At 34.1% G+C, this 24,804-nt stretch overlaps 1 protein-coding gene across 2 annotated transcripts; it reads left to right on the top strand.

The window, feature by feature from the left end:
* The first annotated feature begins 3,786 nt into the window (after positions 1 to 3,786).
* On the top strand, positions 3,787 to 22,226 carry LOC145069291 (callose synthase 5-like). Of its 2 annotated transcripts, XM_079016232.1 has the most exons (41): positions 3,787 to 4,004; positions 4,214 to 4,314; positions 5,122 to 5,243; positions 5,349 to 5,445; positions 5,526 to 5,636; positions 5,706 to 5,834; positions 5,942 to 6,034; positions 6,260 to 6,351; positions 6,467 to 6,593; positions 7,030 to 7,167; positions 7,260 to 7,336; positions 7,415 to 7,493; positions 7,576 to 7,698; positions 7,780 to 7,894; positions 9,348 to 9,691; positions 10,621 to 10,673; positions 10,763 to 10,823; positions 10,910 to 10,991; positions 11,284 to 11,333; positions 11,465 to 11,551; positions 11,859 to 11,981; positions 12,077 to 12,171; positions 12,255 to 12,500; positions 13,306 to 13,429; positions 13,512 to 13,606; positions 14,108 to 14,228; positions 14,330 to 14,481; positions 15,079 to 15,188; positions 15,288 to 15,413; positions 15,480 to 15,548; positions 16,332 to 16,521; positions 16,604 to 16,715; positions 17,039 to 17,158; positions 17,422 to 17,537; positions 17,624 to 17,707; positions 17,885 to 17,997; positions 18,065 to 18,294; positions 19,479 to 20,276; positions 21,118 to 21,168; positions 21,254 to 21,439; positions 21,836 to 22,226. In XM_079016232.1, the coding sequence occupies exons 1-41, from the start codon at positions 3,803 to 3,805 to the stop codon at positions 22,064 to 22,066; spliced, it is 5,775 nt and encodes a 1,924-aa protein (XP_078872358.1). In that variant the 5' UTR covers positions 3,787 to 3,802; the 3' UTR covers positions 22,067 to 22,226. The 2 variants fall into 2 exon arrangements, with proteins under 2 accessions (XP_078872358.1, XP_078872357.1); XM_079016231.1 differs by lacking the exons at positions 3,787 to 4,004; positions 4,214 to 4,314 and having other exon boundaries at positions 4,979 to 5,243.
* Positions 22,227 to 24,804: the final 2,578 nt, after the last annotated feature.

Here is a 24,804-nt window from a genome sequence, read left to right as displayed (position 1 = left end):
AACAAGCTAGAAACATACAAAATAGAGATGAAAGAACATCATAATTAGATTAACACCATACACTCATTTAGTCTTATCTTTCTTCTTCCCTTATAGGAGTTTATAAAACATTTTCTATTGTATGATGGATTTCTAAATTACTTTTTTGAGATATGTAAGGTTGCAAAGAATGGAACAACAAAGAAATTGAATGGATATGTAATCGTAAAAGCAAGATAACAGAATAAATAATTCCATTCTCGAAACATGTTTGTGAGGCATGGAATGGAACATAATGAAAATTTCATACGATTTTTATGTTATATATTGCAATTTAAATTATAAAAATAATCCTTCACATATCTTTGTTTAGTTATTATTATGTAATTAAAAATGATTTATATTGCAAGTTTTATACTAATATCTTCTTTTATTGTTGAGAAAACCTTGATACTCACAATGTTTCCAACCCTATTTTCAAGAGTGTATGATGTACCCATTTATCCTTGAGAAAGTAAAGTCAATAAGAAGATTTAAACTAGTTAAACGAAAGAATAAGGTTGTGAAAGGTTCTTACTATGCTCCTCGGCATGCCCAGACAACGCAAGTTAACAAAAAAAAAACATGCTAATTAACCAAAATTAATCAATCCCAAACATTTTTCATTAAGATTTATCGATGTAATCTATTTACATGGTATACTAACACTTTGTCTTTTCTTTGCTATTAAGTCTAAAAGATGTTTTTTTTTATAATATTAAAAAAGGATAGGTGAATAACTTATTTCTGAGAGTCCAATTTGTATCTTTAAAAGATGTTTTTTTAAATAAATCAAAACACATATCACCATTGGGTTTTGTTGAGTTGTAGAATATATGGATCACTCACTGGTATAAGGGTTTAAATTCCATCTCCAAATCCAGGAAGGGATCGAATGGGTAAAACATTATAGATATTGACTCGAGTATATCTTCCATTCATGACTTGGTAAGCCACAAAAAAATCATTGACCAAATGCATATACAAAAATGTAAAAATAAAAAAGAAAATTGATGAGAGGTAGCGGTGCTGCTGTGTCCATCCTTTTGCTCTTCAGATATCTATAACTCAAAAAATCAAAATCAACAATACAAATCATAAAAACAAAAATAGAAGCAGATTAAGAAAATATAACCATTATGGATTTAAACTTAAATCGAAAGGTTTTATAGATTGGAACTTCATAGCTGAAACATAATAAAAGAAACATGATCTAAAACGTACCCAAAATCGATCTAAACTATGATTAAATTAAAGTAGAATCCATAGAAATTTATCTCTATATCATTCCTCCTTCTTTCATGATGATCGAACAAGAGACATCACTACAAAGATCGAAGCCCACATATATTTTATTTCTTCTTTTCCATTACAAAACTCAGGTTAGATAAATTATGTACAAAAAAAAGGGAGAGAGGGTAGAGGTACTGGTAATGAGGGATGTGGCGAGACATTTTTTCATTTTATTTTTGGTGAGATTTTAATTGTAATTAATAAAATTCCTAATTTAATTCATTTTATTTTTGGTGAGATTTAATTGTCATTAATATAATTCTTAATTTAATTCATTTTATTTTTGGTGAGATTTAATTGTCATTAATATAATTCTTAATTTAATTCATTTTATTTTTGGTGAGATTTAATTGTCATTAATAGACTTCCTAATTTTAAATGTAGTATATATTTTATAAAATTTGTGGACAAAAATAAAGGGTTGACAAAGATGATGTCAGCAAATAATCCAATGGTGGAAAATATCGAATTGAAATGCGACCATGATTTCTTCAATTTAGAATTAAAGGTTCTCTTTTAATAACATTTAGAGATATTTAGAGACATTGACACGAAATTAGATAATAAAATAGTTTACTAAATACAATTAATAGATTTTGGACTAAATAAATATTTTGTTGCTAGTTCGGTGATACAAATTTTCTCAAACTTCTCACTTTTTGTATTAAAAACTACATTTTCAAAACAATTTGTAAGTTGTGCATCCGAGTTTGTACATTTATCTGGATTTATGAGTTTCATTTCTAGCATTTGCATATCTTAACCATATTACTTCGGACAGTGACGACAGCTCTCCCTCAACCTGTATCGTAAGGACACGTGTCCTCTCGCAAACAGACTTTGCATCCTCCTCTTCCCGCCCGCAAATCATGAGGGAGTTGATGAGAAATCTCATTTACCACCAAATCTAACACCCGTTTCTCTCTCTGTAATCTCGTGTTTATCGTTGCAGCAGATCGTCGCCGAAGAAGATTCATCATCAATAAAACCAAAATCGTCAGGTAATCATTTTCGTTATCTTCAAACGAAGCTATGTTTCTCTCTTAATTCTTCGTGTTCAACTAAATTATGAGTTTCGATTGCTACATCTCCGTGATGGTTTTAGATTCTCCGTTTTGTGTCGAATGATCTAAATTTCTGGTTAAGCTATGTATAATGCGTACAGAATATGAATATTGAACGAATTTAATAACATTATGTACCTGAATTTCATTCCAAAAATCTATATTCAGGTTTAGTTTCGTTATTTTCAACCGAAGTTGTGTATGTATATGTATTTCTTCACGTTCGTCACAAAAATCTCAATTCAGGTGTGTAGTTTCATTATCTTCAATTAAAATTCTGTTTCTCTCATTAATTCTTCATGCTCATCACAAATATTTAAATTCATGTGGTTAGCTTCATTGTCGTCAATTAGAACTCGGCTCCTTTCTGTAATTGTCCATGTTCATCACAAAAATCCATATTCAGGCGATTAGTTTCATTATCGTCAGTTAAAATGTTTTTCTGTGTAGTTCTTCATGTTTCACTGAATTTTAAGTTTCGATTTCTATCTCTGTCTATTTTTCTGCAATTACGGCTTTCATGTATGTATTTTTGAGAATTTCAGATTAAGTTTCTGTGTAGTGTATACAGAGTACGAATATTGAATGAATTTCATAACATGTTGATAGCTGAGATCTGGATGTGTGTATCTCCCATAATTCCAGCTCCGATTTGAAGATTTTAAATTTTATAGTTACTTAATTTTGCACAATGTATATGGAAACCGACTTTTGAATAAACTTATGAAGGTTTTCTTATCGAGAATGGATTAGTGCAGGTTAGGTGTGTGTCAGGGTGTTCTATGAAAGTTCAATTTTCATTTGTTTGCATGTGTACTCTTTTTTAGGATTTCAGCTTCTGTTTGATATTCTTTTGAAAGTTCCAGAGCAATTCTTGAATGATATATACAGATTGCGAATGTTGAATAGGATTCATAATATATTTGTACAGAGCTTTAGATTAGTTCTGAGATTGAGATTTGATTATGCATTTTCTAGGATTCTAGCTTTCATTTACAAAAAATTGAAATATTGACCAGCTTTTGCATATATATAAAAACTTCGTACTGTTGAAAATTCGTGTGTTTTCCAGCTCCGATTGAATTTTCAGGAACTGTCTGATTAACGACTGTCTGATTAATTTTTAGCATATCCTGTATAGAATAATAGAGGTGAATGATCGATTGAACTTGATAATTGTTTGTTCGTGTATTCTTTGGAATTGCACAGCCCTAACTTATGTGCATGTGTTTATGCTGACATTTTGTTCTGAATTTGTTGCTAGAGTTGTTCCTGCATCTTGTACTATTAAGATTACTGAAACTGATGAATTTTGTTGTTGAATATGTGTAACTGCGTATTGTATGATAGGGAGAGAGAATGAAGAGGTAAGGAGATAAAGGAGAAAGATGGAAGAAGGCAGCGTGGGAAAGAAATCAGGAAAGGCGATGGCATCATCGTCTTCCCAAAGTGCTGAATTTTCTGGACCACAAGGGTTGACGAGGAGACCTTCACGAAACGCTGCCACAACCACCTTCTCCATGGAGGTTTTTGATAACGAGGTGGTCCCCTCGTCCCTCCAACAAATTGCCCCCATTCTTCGTGTTGCAACTGAGATTCAACAAGACCGACCTCGTGTTGCTTATCTTTGTAATTCCTTCTCCCTTATCCTCTTCTCAACTCCTTGTTTTGATACTTGGTCATTCATTCTCTTAGATCATGCTTATATGGTGTATACAAAAACTTTTTCACAATCAAATATGTCTACTTATAACTATAGTTATTTTTTTTATCAGCAAACTACTTATTATTTATTTATTTATTTTTTAATTTTTATGTTTTGTTATGTATGAAAAAAGGTCGGTTCTATGCATTTGAGAAAGCTCATAGATTGGATCAAAGCTCCAATGGACGTGGTGTTCGCCAGTTCAAAACCGCTCTCCTCCAACGTTTAGAAAGGGTAATATATTTATGCATTTAAGTTCTTTTACTTGTTTTTATGCAATATAAAAAGCTATTGTTTGTTTTTCAGTTATAGTTTACTTTTAACAGTCTTATTAAAATCAAAAACTTTGAAATTATAATGTTTGGAATATAATTCGAACTAAAATAATTTTTTAACTTCTATTGTTTTCTCAAAAGAAAGGTTACACGTTATATATTTTAACTGTTTAAAAACTAATTGATATTTTAATTTTGTTTATATTAAATATGGTCTTGGCCACAAAAAATTACATGATGATTAAATTCAACAGAAATCATAATGTTTTTCAAAATTAAATTGAACATAAATTGGAAAATAATGCTATCAAAATGTTAAATAACTTTTAGATATTCCGTATCCTAATTTTTATTTTTATTTTTAAATTTTTATCTTTAGCATATCATTGTATAGGATTTTGATTTAGTATCCATAGAAACATACTACTATATATTTAAGATTCATGAAAACTTATATTTCTTAAAAAGGGAGATGATATTTCCAATTAATTGTGTTTTTGATTTTATGCTAATGAGAAAGGCGGGGCGGAACTGAAAATAAATTAAAGACAAGTATATAAATGCCATTATTCAAAATAGACCACAGTTGAAGCATGCATTTGGGGATTAGGGCTCATTAGCTACTCATTCGAAAAGGATTACCTTTCGAAATTCCGGTGTCACTTACAACTTCCATATCCAATTTACTAAATATCTGATCTATCTAATAACGAATTCCTTGAGTTTCGAAAGAAAAGTAACTGAAATTGGCAATGTGCTTCATCAGGACGATGCCTCAAGTGTTGCCGCTCGTGTTAAAAAGACGGATGGGCGGGAAATTGAGAGCTTCTACAAACAATATTATGAAAAATATGTCAAGGCACTCGATCAAGGAGAAAAAGCAGATAGGTACCTAGTCAAGCATATATGTAATTTTTGAAGAACAATAAAAATAAAGTTTTATAGAAAATGAAAGTTTGATTAACATCTTCTACTCATTGTCTTTATCACCAGAGCCCAACTTGGAAAAGCTTACCAGGTGGCTGGAGTGCTTTTTGAAGTCCTCTGCGCCGTTAACAAGTCTGAAAAGGCCGAAGAAGTTCCTGCTGATGTCAGCTCCCGTCTTTTCATTATATTGGTTATTTTATGGTTTTGTTCATTACATAATATATCTGATGTTTGTACGCATAGATCATTGCATCAGCTAGAGAGGTTGAGGCAAAGCAGGTTATATATGCACCCTACAACATTCTGCCTCTTGATTCTGCCGGTGAATCACAATGCATCATGCAGTTTGAGGAGGTACCCCTCCTATTGATTTTAATTCTAAAGATGAAATTTATATTTCAATTAATTTTTGGGAAACCGCAGATTAAGGCATCAGTGTCTGCTCTGAGGAACACATGTCGCTTAAATTGGCCTGCCTCTGTTGATCAGCACTGGCAGATATCAGGAGAATTGGATCTTCTTGATTGGCTAAGGGCAATGTTTGGGTTTCAGGTATGTAGTCTATCAAGATTAATTCTACTATTGAAGACCGTGGCTGTTTACATATTGGATTTATATATCTATTGCATAATGTACATTCTGTTTGAAAATGTTTCCAGAAAGACAATGTCAGGAACCAAAGGGAACATCTGATCTTGCAACTTGCCCATCCTCAAGCAAGGCTGACGCCTAAGCCTGAGCCGATTAACAAGGCATGCACCTCATGTAAAACCTACTTTTGTCCATTCTGAGAGAACCTTCTTGACTCTTTGACTGGTTTATGTGTTTTCCATGACAACAACTACAAAGTACAAACCAAATGATCTTTCTTTATGTATACACTCCTAATGCATACACAACATCTTGTGTATAAACTATCATAATGTTTTACATGTCTTAATTTGCTTTGCATAACTTCTAAAGTCACTGTGATGCAGCTTGATAATCGAGCAGTCGATGTGGTTATGAACAAGCTTTTCAAAAATTATAAAACCTGGTGCAAATTTTTGGGAAGACCGCACAGCTTAAGGTGAGTTATATAACCCAGGTATTGTTCCCGAATGTAATCTTTTATGGTAGTTGATAGTTGTGTGCATGTAATATTTTTTGTGGTCCATAGGTTTACTAAAGCCGTTGCTTTGCAGGCTCCCTAAAGAACAAGAAGAAGTGCAACAGAGGAAGCTACTCTACATGGGCCTCTATCTTCTTATCTGGGGCGAGGCTGCTAACGTACGCTTTATGCCGGAGTGTCTGTGCTATATCTTTCACAATGTAAGTACTCCATTAGTTTATCACAATTCTACAGTGCTATGTGTGCCAATAAGTGTTAGGAGTAAATGCAAGAAATAGCAATGCACTTCCATTACAGCATTGTACTATGAAAAATGTATCCAACTATAGCAATGCCATCCAAATACAAAGCATTTTTCACTGCTACAATTCAGTCGATTTTTAAAATACAATGTCCCGATAAGAAAAAAAAAATTGTAAGTACAACTCTATATATGGTTAGATTTTTCAAATTCCAGTTTGTTGATAAGAAAATAAGTCAAAGTGCAATGCTGTAATAGAAAGAAATGAAAGTGAGATGCTATAATAATAAAAAATAATGAAAGTATGTTGCTATTTCTTGGATTAGACCGAAATTTAACGCATGAATTTGAAGATTGTTTATATATTTCATGACCATGCCATACTATCCATTCAGATGGCATATGAACTCCATGGTTTGTTGGCTGGAAACGTCAGCATTGTGACTGGAGAAAATATCAAGCCTTCTTATGGTGGGGATGATGAAGCCTTCCTTCGCAAAGTTATAACTCCAATTTATCGGGTCATTGAAAAGGTACCCCAGGCCTCCAGCTGCAACCCCATGCACATCTAATCAAATGTGATGTTTTTAAGAATTAATTAATGGTGCTTGTTGTAATGATCAAGGAAACCAAGAGAAGCAAAAATGGAAAGGCCCCTCACTCTGCTTGGTGCAACTATGACGATCTTAATGAATATTTCTGGTAAAGTCTTGAAACAGTTGATGAGAAAAAAAAGTGGTCTCAAACTTTCTGAACAAAATTTCTTCTCTGATATTATAGGTCACCAGATTGTTTTGCTTTGGGTTGGCCTATGCGTGATGATGGCGATTTTTTTAGATCAACACGTGACACGACACAGGTTCGTCTCTTTTGAATATAAACACCGGGGGTTTCAACGGACAAGCGGATTTCTTTTCTAAAAAATATAAACCTGATGACAGGGAAAGCTAGCACCTCATAAGGCTGGAAGCCTTGGAAAATCATATTTTGTTGAGACACGATCATTTTGGCATACATTTCGAAGTTTTGACCGTTTGTGGACATTCTTCATACTAGCTCTTCAGGTAAGAAACAGATATAGATTCAATTTTGCTTTCCTGCAATTTACATTTTAATGCAATTTATCTTGAACTGTTCAATTGCAGATTATGATTATCCTTGCATGGAATGATGTTCCGGTATCGGATATCTTTGACAAGGATGTGTTATATAGATTATCCAGTATCTTCATTACAGCAGCTTTTCTTCGATTCTTCCAAAGTATGTTCCTTTTTCTTTATTTCTCAAGTTAATAATAATCATAATACCTTATGATCAGTTGGTTTGTTCCGATGATTACACCCTCGTCTTATTGAGTCAGTTCTTGATTTTCAATCTTTTATCATCGTATGGATTATTTTCAAGAGCTGTTTGGGTATATATATTAAAATCTGGAAGTATAATGTTTATCATTCTGTGACGTCTGTGAATGCATCAAAATACGTAGTTTGATGTCTGGATTAAAACTTGTAGTGATAAAGTGATCTTACAACTCATTACAGTAAGTTTGTCTAAAATTGGAATAACCCTTCTGTGCTCCAACTTGAGGAGTTGTTAGCCTCATCGTCATAGTGCATGGTACTTTAGTATTGATCTTTTTTTTTAAAATATATTTATTTATGTTTATGAATAATAGCTATTAGTAACGTATGAACTTTTTAAAGTTAGCTAGTGGCGAGAGTACATTGCAGTTTGACTTCTAAAATTAGTAAGTACCTTTTTCATCAAATATGATATGGATTATGGAACATCTAGGTGCCCCATTCCAAGTGCTGAAATTTGTATACCGAGAGCAAGGTACAACTTTCACTGCGTAACGTACTACAAGTCACTGTGGGGATTGTTTCTTTGAACTCTTTTTCTTATTTTTAACTCATGATAACTATACAAAACTATAAATATGTGAAAGAAATGAAATTCTTATAGAGCGAATTCATAAAAAATTCCAATCTGAATAGTACTAGCCAGCCTCCCAAGAAAGCCAGTGTTGGCTAACAGATTGAAGAAAACAACGTACAAATTCCAAATTCCTTAAAAACCCCATTTCCTGTAATATAGTTATAGAAACTAGAATACAAAACAGAGAAGATAATCATTGTCTATTGATGCTTTGCATATAATTCTCGAGCACCCAGAAGAATTTGGCATACCTTTTTTTATAGATTTTAATTCAAGTAAGCAAGTAAAATATATGGCAGATCATACTTCAGGTTGTTGGCCAATTATTGTCAATCATCTAAGTATACGATTAGAAGAAAAAATAGCAACGTACTTTCATTGATTTGTTTGTCATAGCCTCCTACATTAAATTTCTTCCTATTACAACATTGTACTTTGAAAAATCTACTCACTTGTAGAAAATGTCATCCGATTACAAATAAACTTTTATTGCCATAATTAGGTAGATATTTGATATTTCAAAGTACAATGTACTAAATAAGAAAATAATTAAAAGTATATGCTAGAACTAGGTAGAAATTTTAAAGTACAATTCTTTAATAAGAAAAAAAAACCTAAAGTGCAATGATGTGTTAGAACAATATGAGAGTAGGATGCTATGATGCCCAAATGAATGGAACACATTGATATTTCTTGCGGTTAACCCTCTTAAGTAAATGCAGAATTTCCACTTATTCTGAAATTTATAAATTTATTTTGATTTGATTTGTAATAGGTATATTGGACATTGTTTTGAACTTCCCTGGATATCATAGATGGAAGTGTACAGATATATTGAGGAACGTTCTGAAGATTATTGATAGCCTTGCATGGTCCATTGTTCTTCCACTATGTTACATACACCAAAACGACAATAACTCAATGCCATTTGGAAGAATAAAAGATATTCTTTCTTCCCTTGACCGATTTGAGGGCATTCCTTCTTTATATCTCATGGCTGTGACGTTGTATTTGATTCCAAATTTACTCTCAGCAGCACTCTTCATTTTCCCTATGCTTCGACGATGGATTGAAAACTCTGATTGGCTTATTGTAAGATTTCTTCTATGGTGGTCGCAGGTACAAACTTTTGTCTATTATTCCCTTCTTTGAAGTTTCACAGCATGTTTGTCTGTGGACTCTGGTGGAATCTGATGGAATTGGCATTTGAGATTCCAGGCACATGGTGTCTTTGGTTTCGAAATGGACAATTCTATTCCTTCAGATTCCTTCAAATTCTATGTTTGAAGGATTTCATCATTCCTAGGGTAGGTGGAAAGAATTCAATTTCATTCTTCTTTTAAATTTTTTTTTTTATTAAAAGACCAAAATACCATCCTAAAACATTTAGTGAGCCAACCGTCCCCACGGTTTATCACACACTCATTTGTGAGCTGTATCGTATTGTACGGACAATAAAGGACAAACATGTACCTATCATATCATTCCCATATGACCTTATATCAATATTCAACTACTAACAAACATCGCCACATCTTGAAATTTTAGCTGTACAACAATCATGTTGTTAGTATATTATGATTATTAATTATTCTTAAACGATAAGAAAAGACTAATTTGGTCCTATTGAAGATATTCATGCTCATGTAGATGGGTATAACTTTTGAAGTGATACTTCTGCTTCGTGATATCAAAGTGACTGTTTTTCGAAAATATGTTGCTATTTTACCTTCTCATCCAAAATCTTTTCTCATCCTCTTATTTGTTTAGTATGGTACAGACTATTTATCAGATATTGACTGTGTATTTTTGCTATGTTCTACTTAATGAATGTGTATGTGTATTTACTCACATAACCACAAATTATTTTTTTGTTCCTTCATGGTTGTATAATCAGAGAAATTTCCCCTTTGTTACTATAAAAAACATCATTTTTTACAGCTAGCTAATACAATCAAACAGAAATGATAACTGATAATCATTAATAGTTAAGTCTCACTCATACGCATTAATTGATAATCTTCATCGTTTTATCTGGTTATCTGCAGCCCAGAATCTATGTCGGGAGAGGAATGCATGAAAGTCAATTTGCCCTTTTGAAGTAAGTGCAGAGTCTTTAACTTGTTACCTGCATATTATTTCGTAGACAGTTATCAGAAATTTACAGCTACATTTATTTGTCAATGGCAGGTATACCCTCTTTTGGGTAGCTCTCTTATCTGCAAAGTTTTCTTTCAGCTATTTTGTTCAGGTTAGCTCTCTCTAATTTTATGTTACATTAGATAGAAGTCAACAATTGGATAAATTCTGTTACAGTAAATATTTTCTGCTCCACAGATAAAACCTTTAATCGAGCCTACAAAAGAGATTATGAAAATCAGACGTGTACAGTATGCTTGGCATGAATTCTTCCCAAATGGTTTGTGATTCTTTAGGTCTTTCTTTTATTCTCAGTTATAGCATGGTACTTTCAATATTTTCTTATTAGGACATTTTACTTTGAAAATTTAACCCAATTTTAGCTGTGCAAAATTGTTTTGTATCTGGATGACATTGCTATGATTGGGTAGATTTTCTAGTACAATGCTATAATACGAAGAGATAAAAGCATGATGCTTTAATATACTAGTCACTGAAAGTACGTTGCTATTTCTTGCATTTCCCTGTTTATTCTTTGTTATTGATTTTCATATTTTTTCATGAACATGCAGCTGAAAAAAACTATGGAGCGGTTGCTGCACTCTGGTTACCTGTTATTTTGGTATCTTCTACCTTATTATTTCATTGCTTAGTTGCAATATTAGTGTTTTCATCTTTAATTGTTGTTTCTGCTGTTACTGTTGTTATCTCTGATTGTCCACTGGCATGATATGCTTCATATTTATTACTCAGGTTTACTTTATGGACACTCAAATTTGGTATGCTATATTTTCAACTTTGTGCGGTGGTAATATCGGGGCGTTTGATCGTTTGGGAGAGGTATTGTGATACTCTCTTTTTAAATATCCAGCTGTGTTAATTCTTAAGAAGACACACATCTGCATTTGGCAATGTCTTAGTTTCAATCTTGATTAGCTGAAAAAATCTGAACCAAGAGACTACTACCCAAAAGATTGGTGATTGAACTGAACTTTTAAAGCAGACACTGAAAGTTGTGAAATAGCAAAACAGTCCCTGAACTTTGAAAAACGCAAAATTGAAACAGAAACACAAGACTACTACTAGAGTTCTGACTGTAAGATGTAAACAAAAGCAAATTTGATAACATTCCTGTTTATTGTCACAGATACGAACACTGGGCATGCTAAGGTCACGCTTCCAGTCTATACCAGGTGCATTCAATGCGTATTTGTTGCCATCTGACAGGGCTAAGAAAAAGGGGTTTTCTCTGTCTAAGCGATTCGCAGAGGTACTTGATTTTTCAAAGTATATATAATACGCTAATAAGAACCTTTAACTTGTAGACGAATGATTCATGAGAATGTTATTATACTATAAAAATAGGTTACACCAAATAGGAGAACTGAAGCAGCAAAATTTGCTCAATTGTGGAATGAAGTTGTATGTAGTTTCCGTGAAGAAGATTTCATAAGTGACAGGCAAGGCTGCTAATCCAACTTTTGATTTTGTTTAATTTATCGAAAAAGGAGTTCAAACTTAGCTCCAAATTTGTCTATTGCAGGGAGATGGACCTGATGTTAGTTCCATATTCTTCAGATCCCAGCCTTAACCTAATTCAGTGGCCACCATATTTGCTTGCCAGCAAGGTTCCAATTGCACTTGACATGGCAGTTCAGTTTCGATCCAAGGATGCTGATCTTTGGAAGCGTATATGTGCTGATGAATATATGAAGTGTGCTGTCATTGAGTGCTACGAGTCCTTCAAACTTGTGCTGAATGCTTTAGTTGTTGGACATACCGAAAAAAGGTTAATCTTCTGAATTTCCACATCTACCCCTACAAGAAGCTTTTTACCCCAAAATAGTAAAACACACTGAAAATGAAACCTGTTAGCAATTATAAAGAGGTTAAACTTGATAGAAATTAATCCCTCTATTCTATGGAAGTTGAAACATTTTCTAATTTGGGCTATCCATAAAAAATTGCAAATTCTCCTTTATTTTGGCAAATCTCCAAGTTATAGTTACCCACTTGCCTTTTGTCATTGTTATAACTTTATGGATGCTATTTATTATAGTGCACAAGATTCTCTTCTCGTGAATAGCAATTTAGATATATACTTGATAGTCAAACACTTCTATAAAATTGATGGACCTTGACACCAATGACCAAACCCTGTAGTAATAGGAAAAACGTATGTATTGCTTAGGGTTTAGGGTGTAGGGTGTATCATACACTTCTCATGCACAATCATATTATCATGTCATCATGTGCATCGTAATCACTTCAACATACATTGTAGGGACTTCTTCTCAACATCACATCACTCTCCTTGTTACCCTATCGAATTCCTTCTCTAGATCGATATACATCACCTACAGATATTTTTTTATCGATCGTTTGATCAAGAAGATAGACTGTTGTTTGTCTTTGTGGTGTGGAAACAAACTGGTTTTCGGCATCTTCTTCTTCCTTCAAAAATGAAAAATCACTTTGTATTTTAAGTTGTATAATTATAGCTTACGAGATTAGCCAGATAAAGTAGATTGGTATAGCTTACTAAATTATGTAGAAAATAAACATCTTACATCTGATTGTTGTTCTGATGACAGGATAATTGGTATCATTATAAAAGAAGTTGAAAGTAACATTTCAAAGAACACCTTTCTAACGAATTTTAGAATGGGATCTCTACCTACTCTTCGTAACCAATTTGTGAAACTGGTTGAAAGTCTGGTGAGTCCTTGAGAAATAAAAGTTAGATGTTAGCTTACTACTGATCACTTTATTTAACATTGTGAAAATTTCCATATTGCAGAAAGAGGCTGATGAATCTAAGCACAACACTGTGGTTTTATTGCTTCAGGACATGTTAGAAGTAGTTACGCGGGACATGATGGTCAATGAAATTCGGTTTGTGCTTTTGTGCATTCCATTAGTATAACAAAAATGCATCATCGTTTCTTAGGAAATATATATGCAAGGTTTAAATGCAAGAAATAGTAATGTACTTCCATATATATAATATATGTTTATTATGCCATCCTACTTTAATTTATTCTTATTACAATATTGTACTTTGAAAAATCTATGCAATTATAGCCTTGTCATACTAGTACGAAACAATTTTCATTGCTATAATTGGATAAAATTTTCAAAATATAATGTCCTATAAAGAAATAGAAAGTGCAAGTATAATGCTAGCTATGGGTAGATTTCTCAAAGTACAATTCCATAGTAAGTAAAAAGTGAAAAATACAAGGTTGTAATATGAAAAAATGTGATAAGTAGGATGTTATGATACACAAATAAATGAAAGTACATTGTTATTTCTTGCATTTGGCCATATTTTCAATAACTTTATTCTCGTAAGTTCAACAAACATAATTGTGACCTCGTAGATGTTTGTTTCAGTGAACTAGTGGAATTAGGGCATGGTAGCAAGGATTCTGGAACACAGCTGTTTGAAAAAGCTATGGACTCAAGACCTGCAATTGCATTTCCTCCTCCTGTTACTGCCCAATGGGAAGAACAGGTTACCCATATCTTCCCATTGCACATATTATTTACTTTTAGTTCATGGACCCACACACACAGTGACATTGGCACTTAACCTTTACTTTGTGGTCATTACAGATAAAGCGGCTTTATCTTCTTCTGACAGTAAATGAATCTGCCATGGATGTGCCTAAAAACCTTGAAGCAAGGCGGAGGATCACATTTTTCACAAATTCATTGTTCATGGATATGCCACGTGCACCTCGAGTCCGTAAAATGTTATCATTCAGGTACATGAAGTTTTGTTCATGGTATACTTACCTTGTAGGTTGAAAATTCTAAAAAGCCAATTATTATGTATAGGTTAAATGCAAGAAGTTGGAACATACTTTCACTTATTTGTGTATTTAAGCATCCTACTTTCATTTCGTCCTATTATAACATTATATTTAAAAAAATCTACCCATTTATAGCAATGCCATACAATTCAAAAGCAATTCTCGTTGCTATAATTGGGTAAGCCTTTCAAAATACAATGTCCTAATAAGAAAAGATATTATAAAGTACAGTGCTATAATTGGTAGGAAATAGGAAATGCAGAGTACAATGCCTTAATTAGGAAAAAAATGAAAATACAATGTTGTAAATTTGTAATAGAAAAACAAAATGAAAGTAGGATGCTATAATAAACAACTAAATGAAAGCACATGGTTATTTCTTGCGTACAAACACCAAACACCACATCATGTGCATCAAATAGAGTGCGGTGTATGGTAGTACTAGTACATGAATCCAGAATAATATTTAGTTCATCAGTATAATACAATCATAGTTAATTGGAATTGCATTCGTCAGTATGAGATGATCATAATCGATTGGAAGTGCAGTGTCATGACCCCGTATTATAGTGAGGAGACTGTTTATTCAAAGAGCGACCTTGACATGGAAAATGAAGATGGTATATCAATCAAATACTACCTGCGAAAGATCTTTCCAGGTTCCGATACTTCTAAACTTCACCTCTTTAGTATATACAACTTCTTCCACAAACTTATAGTCGTATGATTATCTGAGAATGGAAATATTGTTTTGTCAGATGAATGGGAGAACTTCATGGAACGCATCAATTGCAAAGAAGATGCGGAGATTTTTGAAAGTGATGAAAGCATATTACAACTCCGTCATTGGGTTTCTTTAAGAGGACAAACTCTCTGCAGAACAGGTATTTCCACATATTAGTTTATTCTCAAAAAATTTATTGCATTCCTAATGGATGTCAGCATTTCAGTTAGAGGGATGATGTACTACCGGAGGGCATTGAAGCTTCAGGCTTTTCTTGACATGGCTACTGAAAAAGGTCAGAGCAAATTATTACTATCGGGTGCATATGCTAAAATGTTTCATAGAATGTCTTTGGAAGGAATGGACTCTGTCAAAGGAATTGGATTTTAAAGTGATAATCTGTCATGCGTTTGGTTGGCAGTAAATGGAATGGACTTCAATAATAGAAAATAAATAACTTTTTTATTTAGTTGAGTTATTGTTTTCATTTATTCCAATATATAATGAGGGTATTTTGGTCTTTTAGTAAAAAAAAAGGGAAGAATGGAATGGAATTCTTCTTCCCTCCCTTGGGAATGATCAAATCCATCAAACATGGAAGTTGAAGGATTCCGACAGAATTGACTTCCATCCCTGTGAACATGCCATTGAGTGGAATTCGGATTCCGATTCCAACCTTGAAATTTGACATGGCTATGCGAATCAAGTGTCTTATAAACATGACAATTCCTTGCCAAAAGTATTGTAATTTTGGGTTGTATACGCCAACTGTAAAGTTATATATTAGCCTTCCTTTTAATTTATGTAGACAGACTTTAATGGATTTCTATCACCTAGTGAGTCTCTACAAGGGCCCTTCTTCTATTTGATAAGAATCCTGAACTTATTTATGTCAGTCATAGCCAAGAGCTCTTCAATTTGATCCAACTTATTTAGGATGCTATTCCAAAATAGGCTCTAAGGTAGATAAAATAATATAAGAATATTATGGTGAACCGTTGGAGGCAAAAGAATCTTATGTAACTGACATGTTGAAGGTAATATTCTGTCCCTAACTCTTTGTATGTGAACCAAACAGAAATATTGGAAGGCTATAAAGCCATCACCATTCCGTCAGAGGAGGACAAGAAAAGCCAGAAGTCCTTGTATGCTCAACTAGAGGCCTTGGCTGATTTGAAATTTACTTATGTAGCCACATGCCAAAATTATGGAAACCAGAAGCGTAGTGGTGATCGTCGTGCAACAGACATTTTGAATTTGATGGTTAAGTAAGTATTTCATGGGAAAATAGAGGTTAATATAAAAAAAAATTTATACTATTTAGTAATCAAATAAAATCTTCTTGTGCAGCAATCCGTCTCTTCGTGTAGCATACATCGATGAAGTGGAAGAAAGAGAAGGAGGAAAATCTCATAAGGTCTACTATTCTGTGTTGATTAAAGCTGCAGATAATCTTGATCAGGTACTTGACCTTCTAGTTTCTGCCCAATATTCATGATTTTGATTTGATCTCTTTGCAACTATTCTACTTTCAATTATTTTCTTATTAAGGCATTGTACTTTGAAAAATCTACCTAATTATATGATCGTACTTCCATTTTTTCCCTTATAGCAATAAAAATGGCTTTGGATTTGGATGTCATTGGTATAATTGGGTAGAATTTTTCAAAGTACAATGCTGTAGTAGGAAGAAATGAAAGTATGATGCTTTAATTAATAAATTAATGAAAGTGCATTAAACTTTATTGAAATGTAGTGCTGAGTGCATCCTTTTTATTCTTGAAGGAAATTTACAGGGTAAAGTTACCCGGATCAGCAAAAATAGGAGAAGGGAAGCCTGAGAATCAAAACCACGCCATAATATTTACAAGAGGGGAAGCCCTTCAGACTATTGACATGAACCAGGTACATCCCTATCTATTTGTATTAGTTCTCAGATTGGTTTGACCTCACTCGAAATTAAACCCATGAGTCTTTATTACTATAAGGGTATGCTTAGTTGATTCCGATGGAATTGGAATTTGAGATTCCACTACGTGGCATGTCAGGTTGCCAAATAGACAGAATTCAATTCCGTCGTGATCATTAAACAGATTCCATTCCTTAAAAAATTCTCTGAACCAACCGTCCCTAAATAATTTGTTATTGTTTTTTGTTTCACGTTGTAGGACAACTACTTGGAAGAAGCTTTCAAAATGCGTAACCTGCTTGAAGAATTTCATGAGGATCATGGAGTGAGACCCCCAACAATTCTGGGGGTTCGTGAACACATCTTTACCGGAAGGTTTGTTCCATATTCAAATTAGCTTTACACTTTTGTTTGGCCTTAAATTTAGACTTGTATTTAATATCATATTTTTTTCCCTGCAGTGTTTCTTCTTTGGCCTGGTTCATGTCAAATCAGGAAACGAGCTTTGTCACTATTGGTCAACGTGTCCTTGCAAGGCCTTTAAAGTATGTCACTTCTTCTAAATCAATCTAATATATTACTTATTTTGGTTTTCGGTCCAAACACAGTACAACTACAACCTGTTATGTTATCTCCCATCCTGTCAAATTCATTTGAAACTGATGTAAGAATTGAAAGGTTGCTATTTCAAACTGGTTATGCATTTTATTGGTTTGATTCAGGGTACGGTTCCACTATGGGCATCCTGATGTCTTTGACAGAATTTTCCACATTACACGAGGTGGCATCAGCAAAGCTTCAAAAGGCATTAACCTAAGCGAGGACATCTTTGCAGGTAAATTCTTGGATTTTTATACTCTCTTTGATGAACTTCCATTAAAATGCAACTTATTGTGATCTAGGGTTCAACTCAACGCTGAGACGTGGTAATGTAACTCATCATGAGTACATACAAGTTGGGAAGGGACGAGATGTTGGCCTCAACCAAATCTCACTCTTTGAAGCTAAAGTAGCATGCGGTAATGGGGAGCAAACTCTAAGTCGTGATATCTACAGATTAGGCCACCGCTTTGATTTCTTTCGGATGTTATCATTTTACTACACGACTACGGGCTTCTATTTCAGCTCTATGGTAATGCTTTCCTGATGCCATGTACTTCATTTCTTTGTTTTTTAATTATTATAGCATCGGACTTTCCATTTTTTTCAATTAGGCAGGACTGAACTAGCTTTCTAGGACTACTTTTGATGATGATGATGAGGGCATTCACTTATTTTGAATAGATGAGAGATTGTGAGGGAATCTGTGCCCTACCTTCTTTGTTGGGACCAAAAATTGCAATTTTTTGGCTTATTAACATCAGTCCTAGTCCCTATCAAACAAAACACAGTTGAGGCCATTCTGTTGTGCCTTGTTCTACTAATGTACTTAACAAATGGGTACTTAAGATCATTCACTGATCTTAAACAATCTGCTTGGGTAGTTCCCAACTGCTTTTATATCTGGAATACTTTACCAAATCACTAACCATTTTGAAGTAACTCAGTTCTTGATTACAAATGCATACTCATCTATCTTAAAGCACTATATCCAATTATATGCTCAACAGCTTACTTAGACAAACTAAAGAGACTCTGAATTTAGGGATAATGATCATGATATATAAAAGTGACTTGCTAGGAAGTTAGGGTAAATTGCGGGAATAGCAACGTACCTCACTCATGTTACCGATGTGAACAATGTACTTTATTTTTTACCCATAATAGCAACATGCTTTTATTTTCTTACTGATAATAGCAACATAATTTATCTTTTTACCTATAATAGTAACGTACTTACATTTCATAACCAACATGTGCATTATACTCAATTTGTTACATATTGCTATTAATGGTAAAGAAATGTAAGTATTGTGCTCTTATGATTAAGGAATTAAAGGTTATATGTGTAAGAATATGTAAATTTTTTCTATTATGGGTTATATGTTGCTGTTTTCGGTAGAAAAAAGTAAGCATGTTTCTTCTATCGGTAAATACATGTAACTACATTTGTAGCTTAGGAAAAAGTAGAGTATGTTAGCATGCATTGGCTAGGATTAGTACTCATGTCAATGAGACAAAAATTACAAATTTTTGTCCCACCCACGGACTCATTCCCAATCTCTCAACATGTGGACATATTTGCCCTCTTCAACCTATAAATTTGTCCAGTCTCGTCCCATATAACAAAAGCAACCTTAATTTCTAAGAGGCAACTAAAATGTCAACTATCTAGTTCCTTATAGCTGACACAACATTTCTGTTAATACCATCCAGCTGGTGGTCCTTACAGTGTACGCATACTTATACGGAAGACTATACCTCTCTTTAAGTGGATTAGAGAGAGCCATCATGAAATCCGCAAAAGCAAAGGGAGATACTGCTCTAAAATCCGTCATGGCTTCCCAATCTGTAGTCCAATTAGGCCTTTTAATGGCCTTACCCATGGTTATGGAAATCGGACTAGAAAGAGGATTCAGAACAGCCATGGGTGACTTCATCATCATGCAACTCCAACTTGCTGCTGTCTTCTTCACCTTCTCTCTCGGCACAAAACTCCACTATTTCGGTCGAACCATTTTGCACGGTGGAGCCAAGTACCGAGCCACCGGGCGCGGGTTCGTGGTCAGACACGAGAAGTTTGCTGAAAACTACCGAATGTATTCACGGAGCCATTTTACAAAAGCCATGGAGTTGTTTATTTTGCTGGTGGTTTATCAGGCATATGGGGCGGCAGCCACCAGCAGCACTGCCTACTTTTTTCTAACGGTTTCCATGTGGTTTCTGGTGGTGTCATGGCTGTTTGCTCCTTTTCTTTTTAATCCTTCGGGGTTTGAGTGGCAGAAGATAGTGGAGGATTGGGAAGATTGGTCGACATGGATTAGTAACCGTGGTGGAATTGGTGTTCCGGCGAACAAGAGCTGGGAATCGTGGTGGGAGGAGGAACAGGAGCACCTTCAGTACACCGGTCTGATTGGACGTCTTATGGAAGTAATCCTTTCTCTCAGATTCTTCTGCTACCAGTACGGGATTGTTTATCAACTTAGAGTTAGCCAAAGCGATAAAAGCATCATGGTAAGTAAAACCTAAATCAGGTACTGTTTGGTATGATGGAATCGGAGAAGGAATGGAATGGTTCATTCTATTCAAATGAACCATTCTATAGGTTTCTCTTGCCTAATGGAAATGTAATTCACCATTCATGAAGGAATGTGATTACTTCCATTTTGTTGATTTTCAGTCTTCACAATGGAATGAAAAATTGCAACACTTTTAATGATTCAAATTTTTTGGGATTTTTTTTCACTATTATAATTAAACAACAGTTTTATTTTTCTAAACAGAACTGAAAATATTATTTTCATTAGGTTTAAATGCAAGAAATAACAATCTACTTTAATTTATTTGTTATTATAGCATTCTACTTTCATATCTTCCTTTTACAGCATTGTACTTTGAAAAATCTACCCATATAGAGCAATTTTCATAAGCGAGTACATTCTCCATAAAGAAAATGAAAGTACAGTGCTATAATTGGGTAGATTTTCCAAAGTAAAAATCTCAAAAAGAAAAAATATTGAAAGTAAGAAGCTATTATAAACAAATAGATCATAGTACTTGGCTATTTCTTGCATTATCTTTTTCTTTTGTTATAACTTATTTGTGTTTCAGTTAGCTTTTATTATCTCTAATTTTTGTTTTTGTAAATGGAAGTGCTTTATTCATAATTAATATGAACTTTGAAGTATAGAATAGAGTTAATACTATACCTTATACTTACATATAATATAAAAAACTCGTGAAAAATCCATTCCATTCCTACACCCCAACCAAACAGGGTTATGGAATGTAATGACTCATTCCATTCACTAGTAACATCTACCTAAGATAAAAGTTTTTCTTGCAACCATTACAGATATACGGTTTATCTTGGATTGTAATTCTTGCGGTTATAATGATCTTGAAGGTAGGTGCTGTAACCAAATTTCCATCATACCATTGGCGTTTCTTTTATCCCTCTTGTAATAGAAAATGGTTTTTATTTTTTGCAGATTGTTTCCATGGGTAGGAAGAAGTTCAGTGCTGATTTCCAGCTGATGTTCCGACTCCTGAAGTTGTTCCTGTTTATTGCATTGATGGCCACTCTTATAGTTCTCTTCCAATTCCTTGGGCTTACTGTTGGAGACATTTTCGCAAGCTTACTTGCATTCATGCCAACAGGATGGGCAATCTTGCAGGTATGCTTGCGCATTGCCTGGATAGATAAATGTATAAAAGATATTCAAATGAAAAAAAAAATTAATGAAGGCAAATCTGTCGACAAATATGACTTAATTTGGAAAGCTTACTTTCCCCGACTTTGGTTCTGTATTAAGTCGTTCATTTTTCCATAAAGTAAACAGAAGCACATAGGATTGTGTCATGTCCCCATTTGGCCCATTAAGTCAAAAGGAAACATCAACTTAGTTTCGTTTGCTTACATTGCTATAATTAGTTAGCTTTTTCAAAGTACTAGGATGTAACAGGAAGAAATGAAAGTAGGATGCTATAATAATGCTGTAACAGGAAGAAATGGAAGGTGGATGGTATAATAAACAAATAACTGAAAGTATGTTGTAAATTTTGATTTGCAGATAGCACAAGCATGCAGACCAGCAGTGAAGGCATTGGGGATGTGGGGGTCGGTGAAGGCACTGGGAAGAGGGTATGAGTATATAATGGGGGTAATGATCTTCACTCCCGTGGCAATACTTGCATGGTTCCCAATGGTGTATGATTTCCAAACCAGGCTTCTTTTCAACCAAGCCTTCAGCAGAGGTCTACAGATCCAACGTATTTTAGCTGGTGGCAAGAAGAACAAATAGTAGTAGTAGTAGCAGTCATAGTATTAGTGGTAGTACTCACTCTCATTACTCCTTAGTAGCATAAACACCTAGCAACTAGATATATGTAGAAGTTAGAATACATAGCTCAAATGCTCGATCAAGTGTAGGTTTCGCTCAATGGTATCACTTGTTTTTTCTCCGATTGCTGTTTGAATCTTTAACTTCGTCCATGGAAAATAGGAGGTCAATGCTTCGTGCACTTGTATTATCATGCACCGTTTGTTGCTTGGGTTTTAAAGCTGCGTTTGTTTGTTACATGGGACTGGATTACATTGAAAGCGTCTAGACAAGTTTCTAGGGTTAATTTTGATGATGAGGATGGATGTTTTTTTTCTTTCTTTTTCCCTTTTGTGTCACATCTTAATTGAAATTTTTGTCCCATTGGACCAAAGTTTTGCTTAGCGATCCACTAGCGTCCCCACACTAAGAGAAGATTTATGTTTTATAGCGCTCCTATAATGCCCTATATACTCGCCTCAATTCCAAACTTTTAATAACCTTTGGCTTCTTATCAGTCAATTTTTTTTCCTATGTAATAGCTCTTTTGTGTAGCAACTTCCAATCCAGGAATATGTGAAAACTAAACCCAACTTGAAGTTCTTAAAACAATTGTGATCACTCTTCAAAGATTTAATATTGAATGAGTGTTCATTACACATCTAGGAACCTCAAAGCCTGAAACGACATTCCTCTTTACAAAACTTAAGTACTTAACTAGGAGTATTCTACTATCATTTTTTGTAGCACACTTTGTATCCATTGAAAATTATATAATTGCACAACATATGGATGAGTTGTTTGGGCTCTCGAATTCATCCATGGCCAATATGGGTTTTTATTTTTTCTAGTGTAAAGACTAATAAAAATTTCATGTAATTGACATGTAGCTCAAAACTCATTTATAATGCCCTTATCAACATCAAGGTTTGACTCATCCATAACATTTTTGCATTTTTCATCATATAACTTACTCGATAATACATCTTTAGTGTCTTGTTATTTCATCATCATATAACTTACTCAATAATACATCTTTATTGGTCTTGTTCATGCAAGTAACTTCATCTTCCAAATCAAGATCATCTGAGAAATTGAAGATAACATATCTTCATTCCCTTCTTTATGTATGCACAAATTCTTTTCTTCCACACTTGTTGTATTTGGTACTTATCATAATATTGTCTGTTTGTGGCTCCCGACACGAAAACTCTCCAAGGGGTCACCCATCCTTTAATTACTCCCATATGGGTACGCTTAACTGCAGAGTTTTTATGGGATCTGTTACCCTCACGACTTTAAAACGCGTTGTGACAGGGAATGTATCCACACCCCTTATAGGAAATGCTTAGTTCTCCTTCCCAACGGATGTGGGATTAGGTGCAACCCACCTGCACTCCCCATTATAGGGTTCGACGTCCCTGTCAAACACATCGACCTGTGTCCCAACTCTGATACCAACTTATAATGTCCCAAAAATAACAAGTAAAATTTCATTTTTAATAAGCCAAAACTGTCACAACTAGCATTTTAGCTACTCATGTAAACATCATCTATTGTGATACATGTAATTCTTGTTTGATATCATGTACTATGCTCAATCAATGACAACTAACTTAATCAAGATTCACAAATAAAGTTCAAAACTCTATACAAAACGTTTCAATAGTCAACTAAGGCTTGAAAACCCTAAGAATCCCGGTTCAAGTTTATGATGGACAAGGACTTTCTTATTGGGCCTAATGGACCAATAAGCATTCAATTCAACTAGTTTGGGCTTAGAAACCCTATTTGGATTCTAAATGGACCCAATTCATAAAATTTAACATTTTGGGCCATATGGGCCTAAAATGGATTAGTTTATCTCTAATGGGCGTTGTTGGGACATATATGATTTCAATTACCCTAATGGGCCTTAAACCACCTAATGGACTTTTATTGGGTCGTGAGCCGTCCTACGGGCTTAATGGGCCGAAAAATTTATATAGTGGGCCTCATAATGTTGCAATCAATCACTTAAGGCCCAAACAATTCCTCCTTCCTTCTCTTCTTTCTCCCTCTCGGCCCAACAAAAACAAAAAAAGAGAGAAAAAGCCCATGAATATAACAAGTGACACCTCAATGTTATTTTATGGGTAACCAAGTTAATTACACAACATATATCTAAGCACAAACACCCTTAACCATTATGTATTAACCTTTTATCCTTCCCCTTCCATCTCTTTAATTATGGCCGAGAACCACCACTCATCCCACCATCCTCATTTTCTTTTAAACACTCTCAATAACTCACTCAAAAACTCTCCTGTAACATCCAAAGTTTTCCAACCAATTTAAACTTTTCAAAAACAACCAAATTTCATTAAGTTATTACAAAAGGTTTTTGTCACAACTGGCATTTTTGCTAGGAAATTCTATTCTCATGAAAACATCATCTATTGTAAGGCTTGTATTCTAAGTGAATATCATACTCTATGCTTAAATAAAAACCATTCGTTTGAATTCAAAACTCTTGATTTAAAGTCAAAAGCTAATACAATACATCTCGTATGGATTGTAAACCTTAAAAATCCTGGTTCAAGTTTGTTATGGACTAGGATCCCCTTATTGGGCCTAATGGACCAATAAATTTTCAATTTGACTATTTTGGTACTAGGAACCCTAATTGGATTCCAAATGGACCACATTCATAAAACTTTAGCATTTTGGGCCATGTAGGT

This window comes from Lactuca serriola, chromosome 8 (assembly GCF_051521515.1).
Source record: "Lactuca serriola cultivar US96UC23 chromosome 8, Lser_US96UC23_V15, whole genome shotgun sequence".
Taxonomy (NCBI): Eukaryota; Viridiplantae; Streptophyta; class Magnoliopsida; order Asterales; family Asteraceae; genus Lactuca; species Lactuca serriola.
Note: the sequence above shows the minus strand (reverse complement) of the source record. Positions and strands in the feature narration are given on the sequence as shown.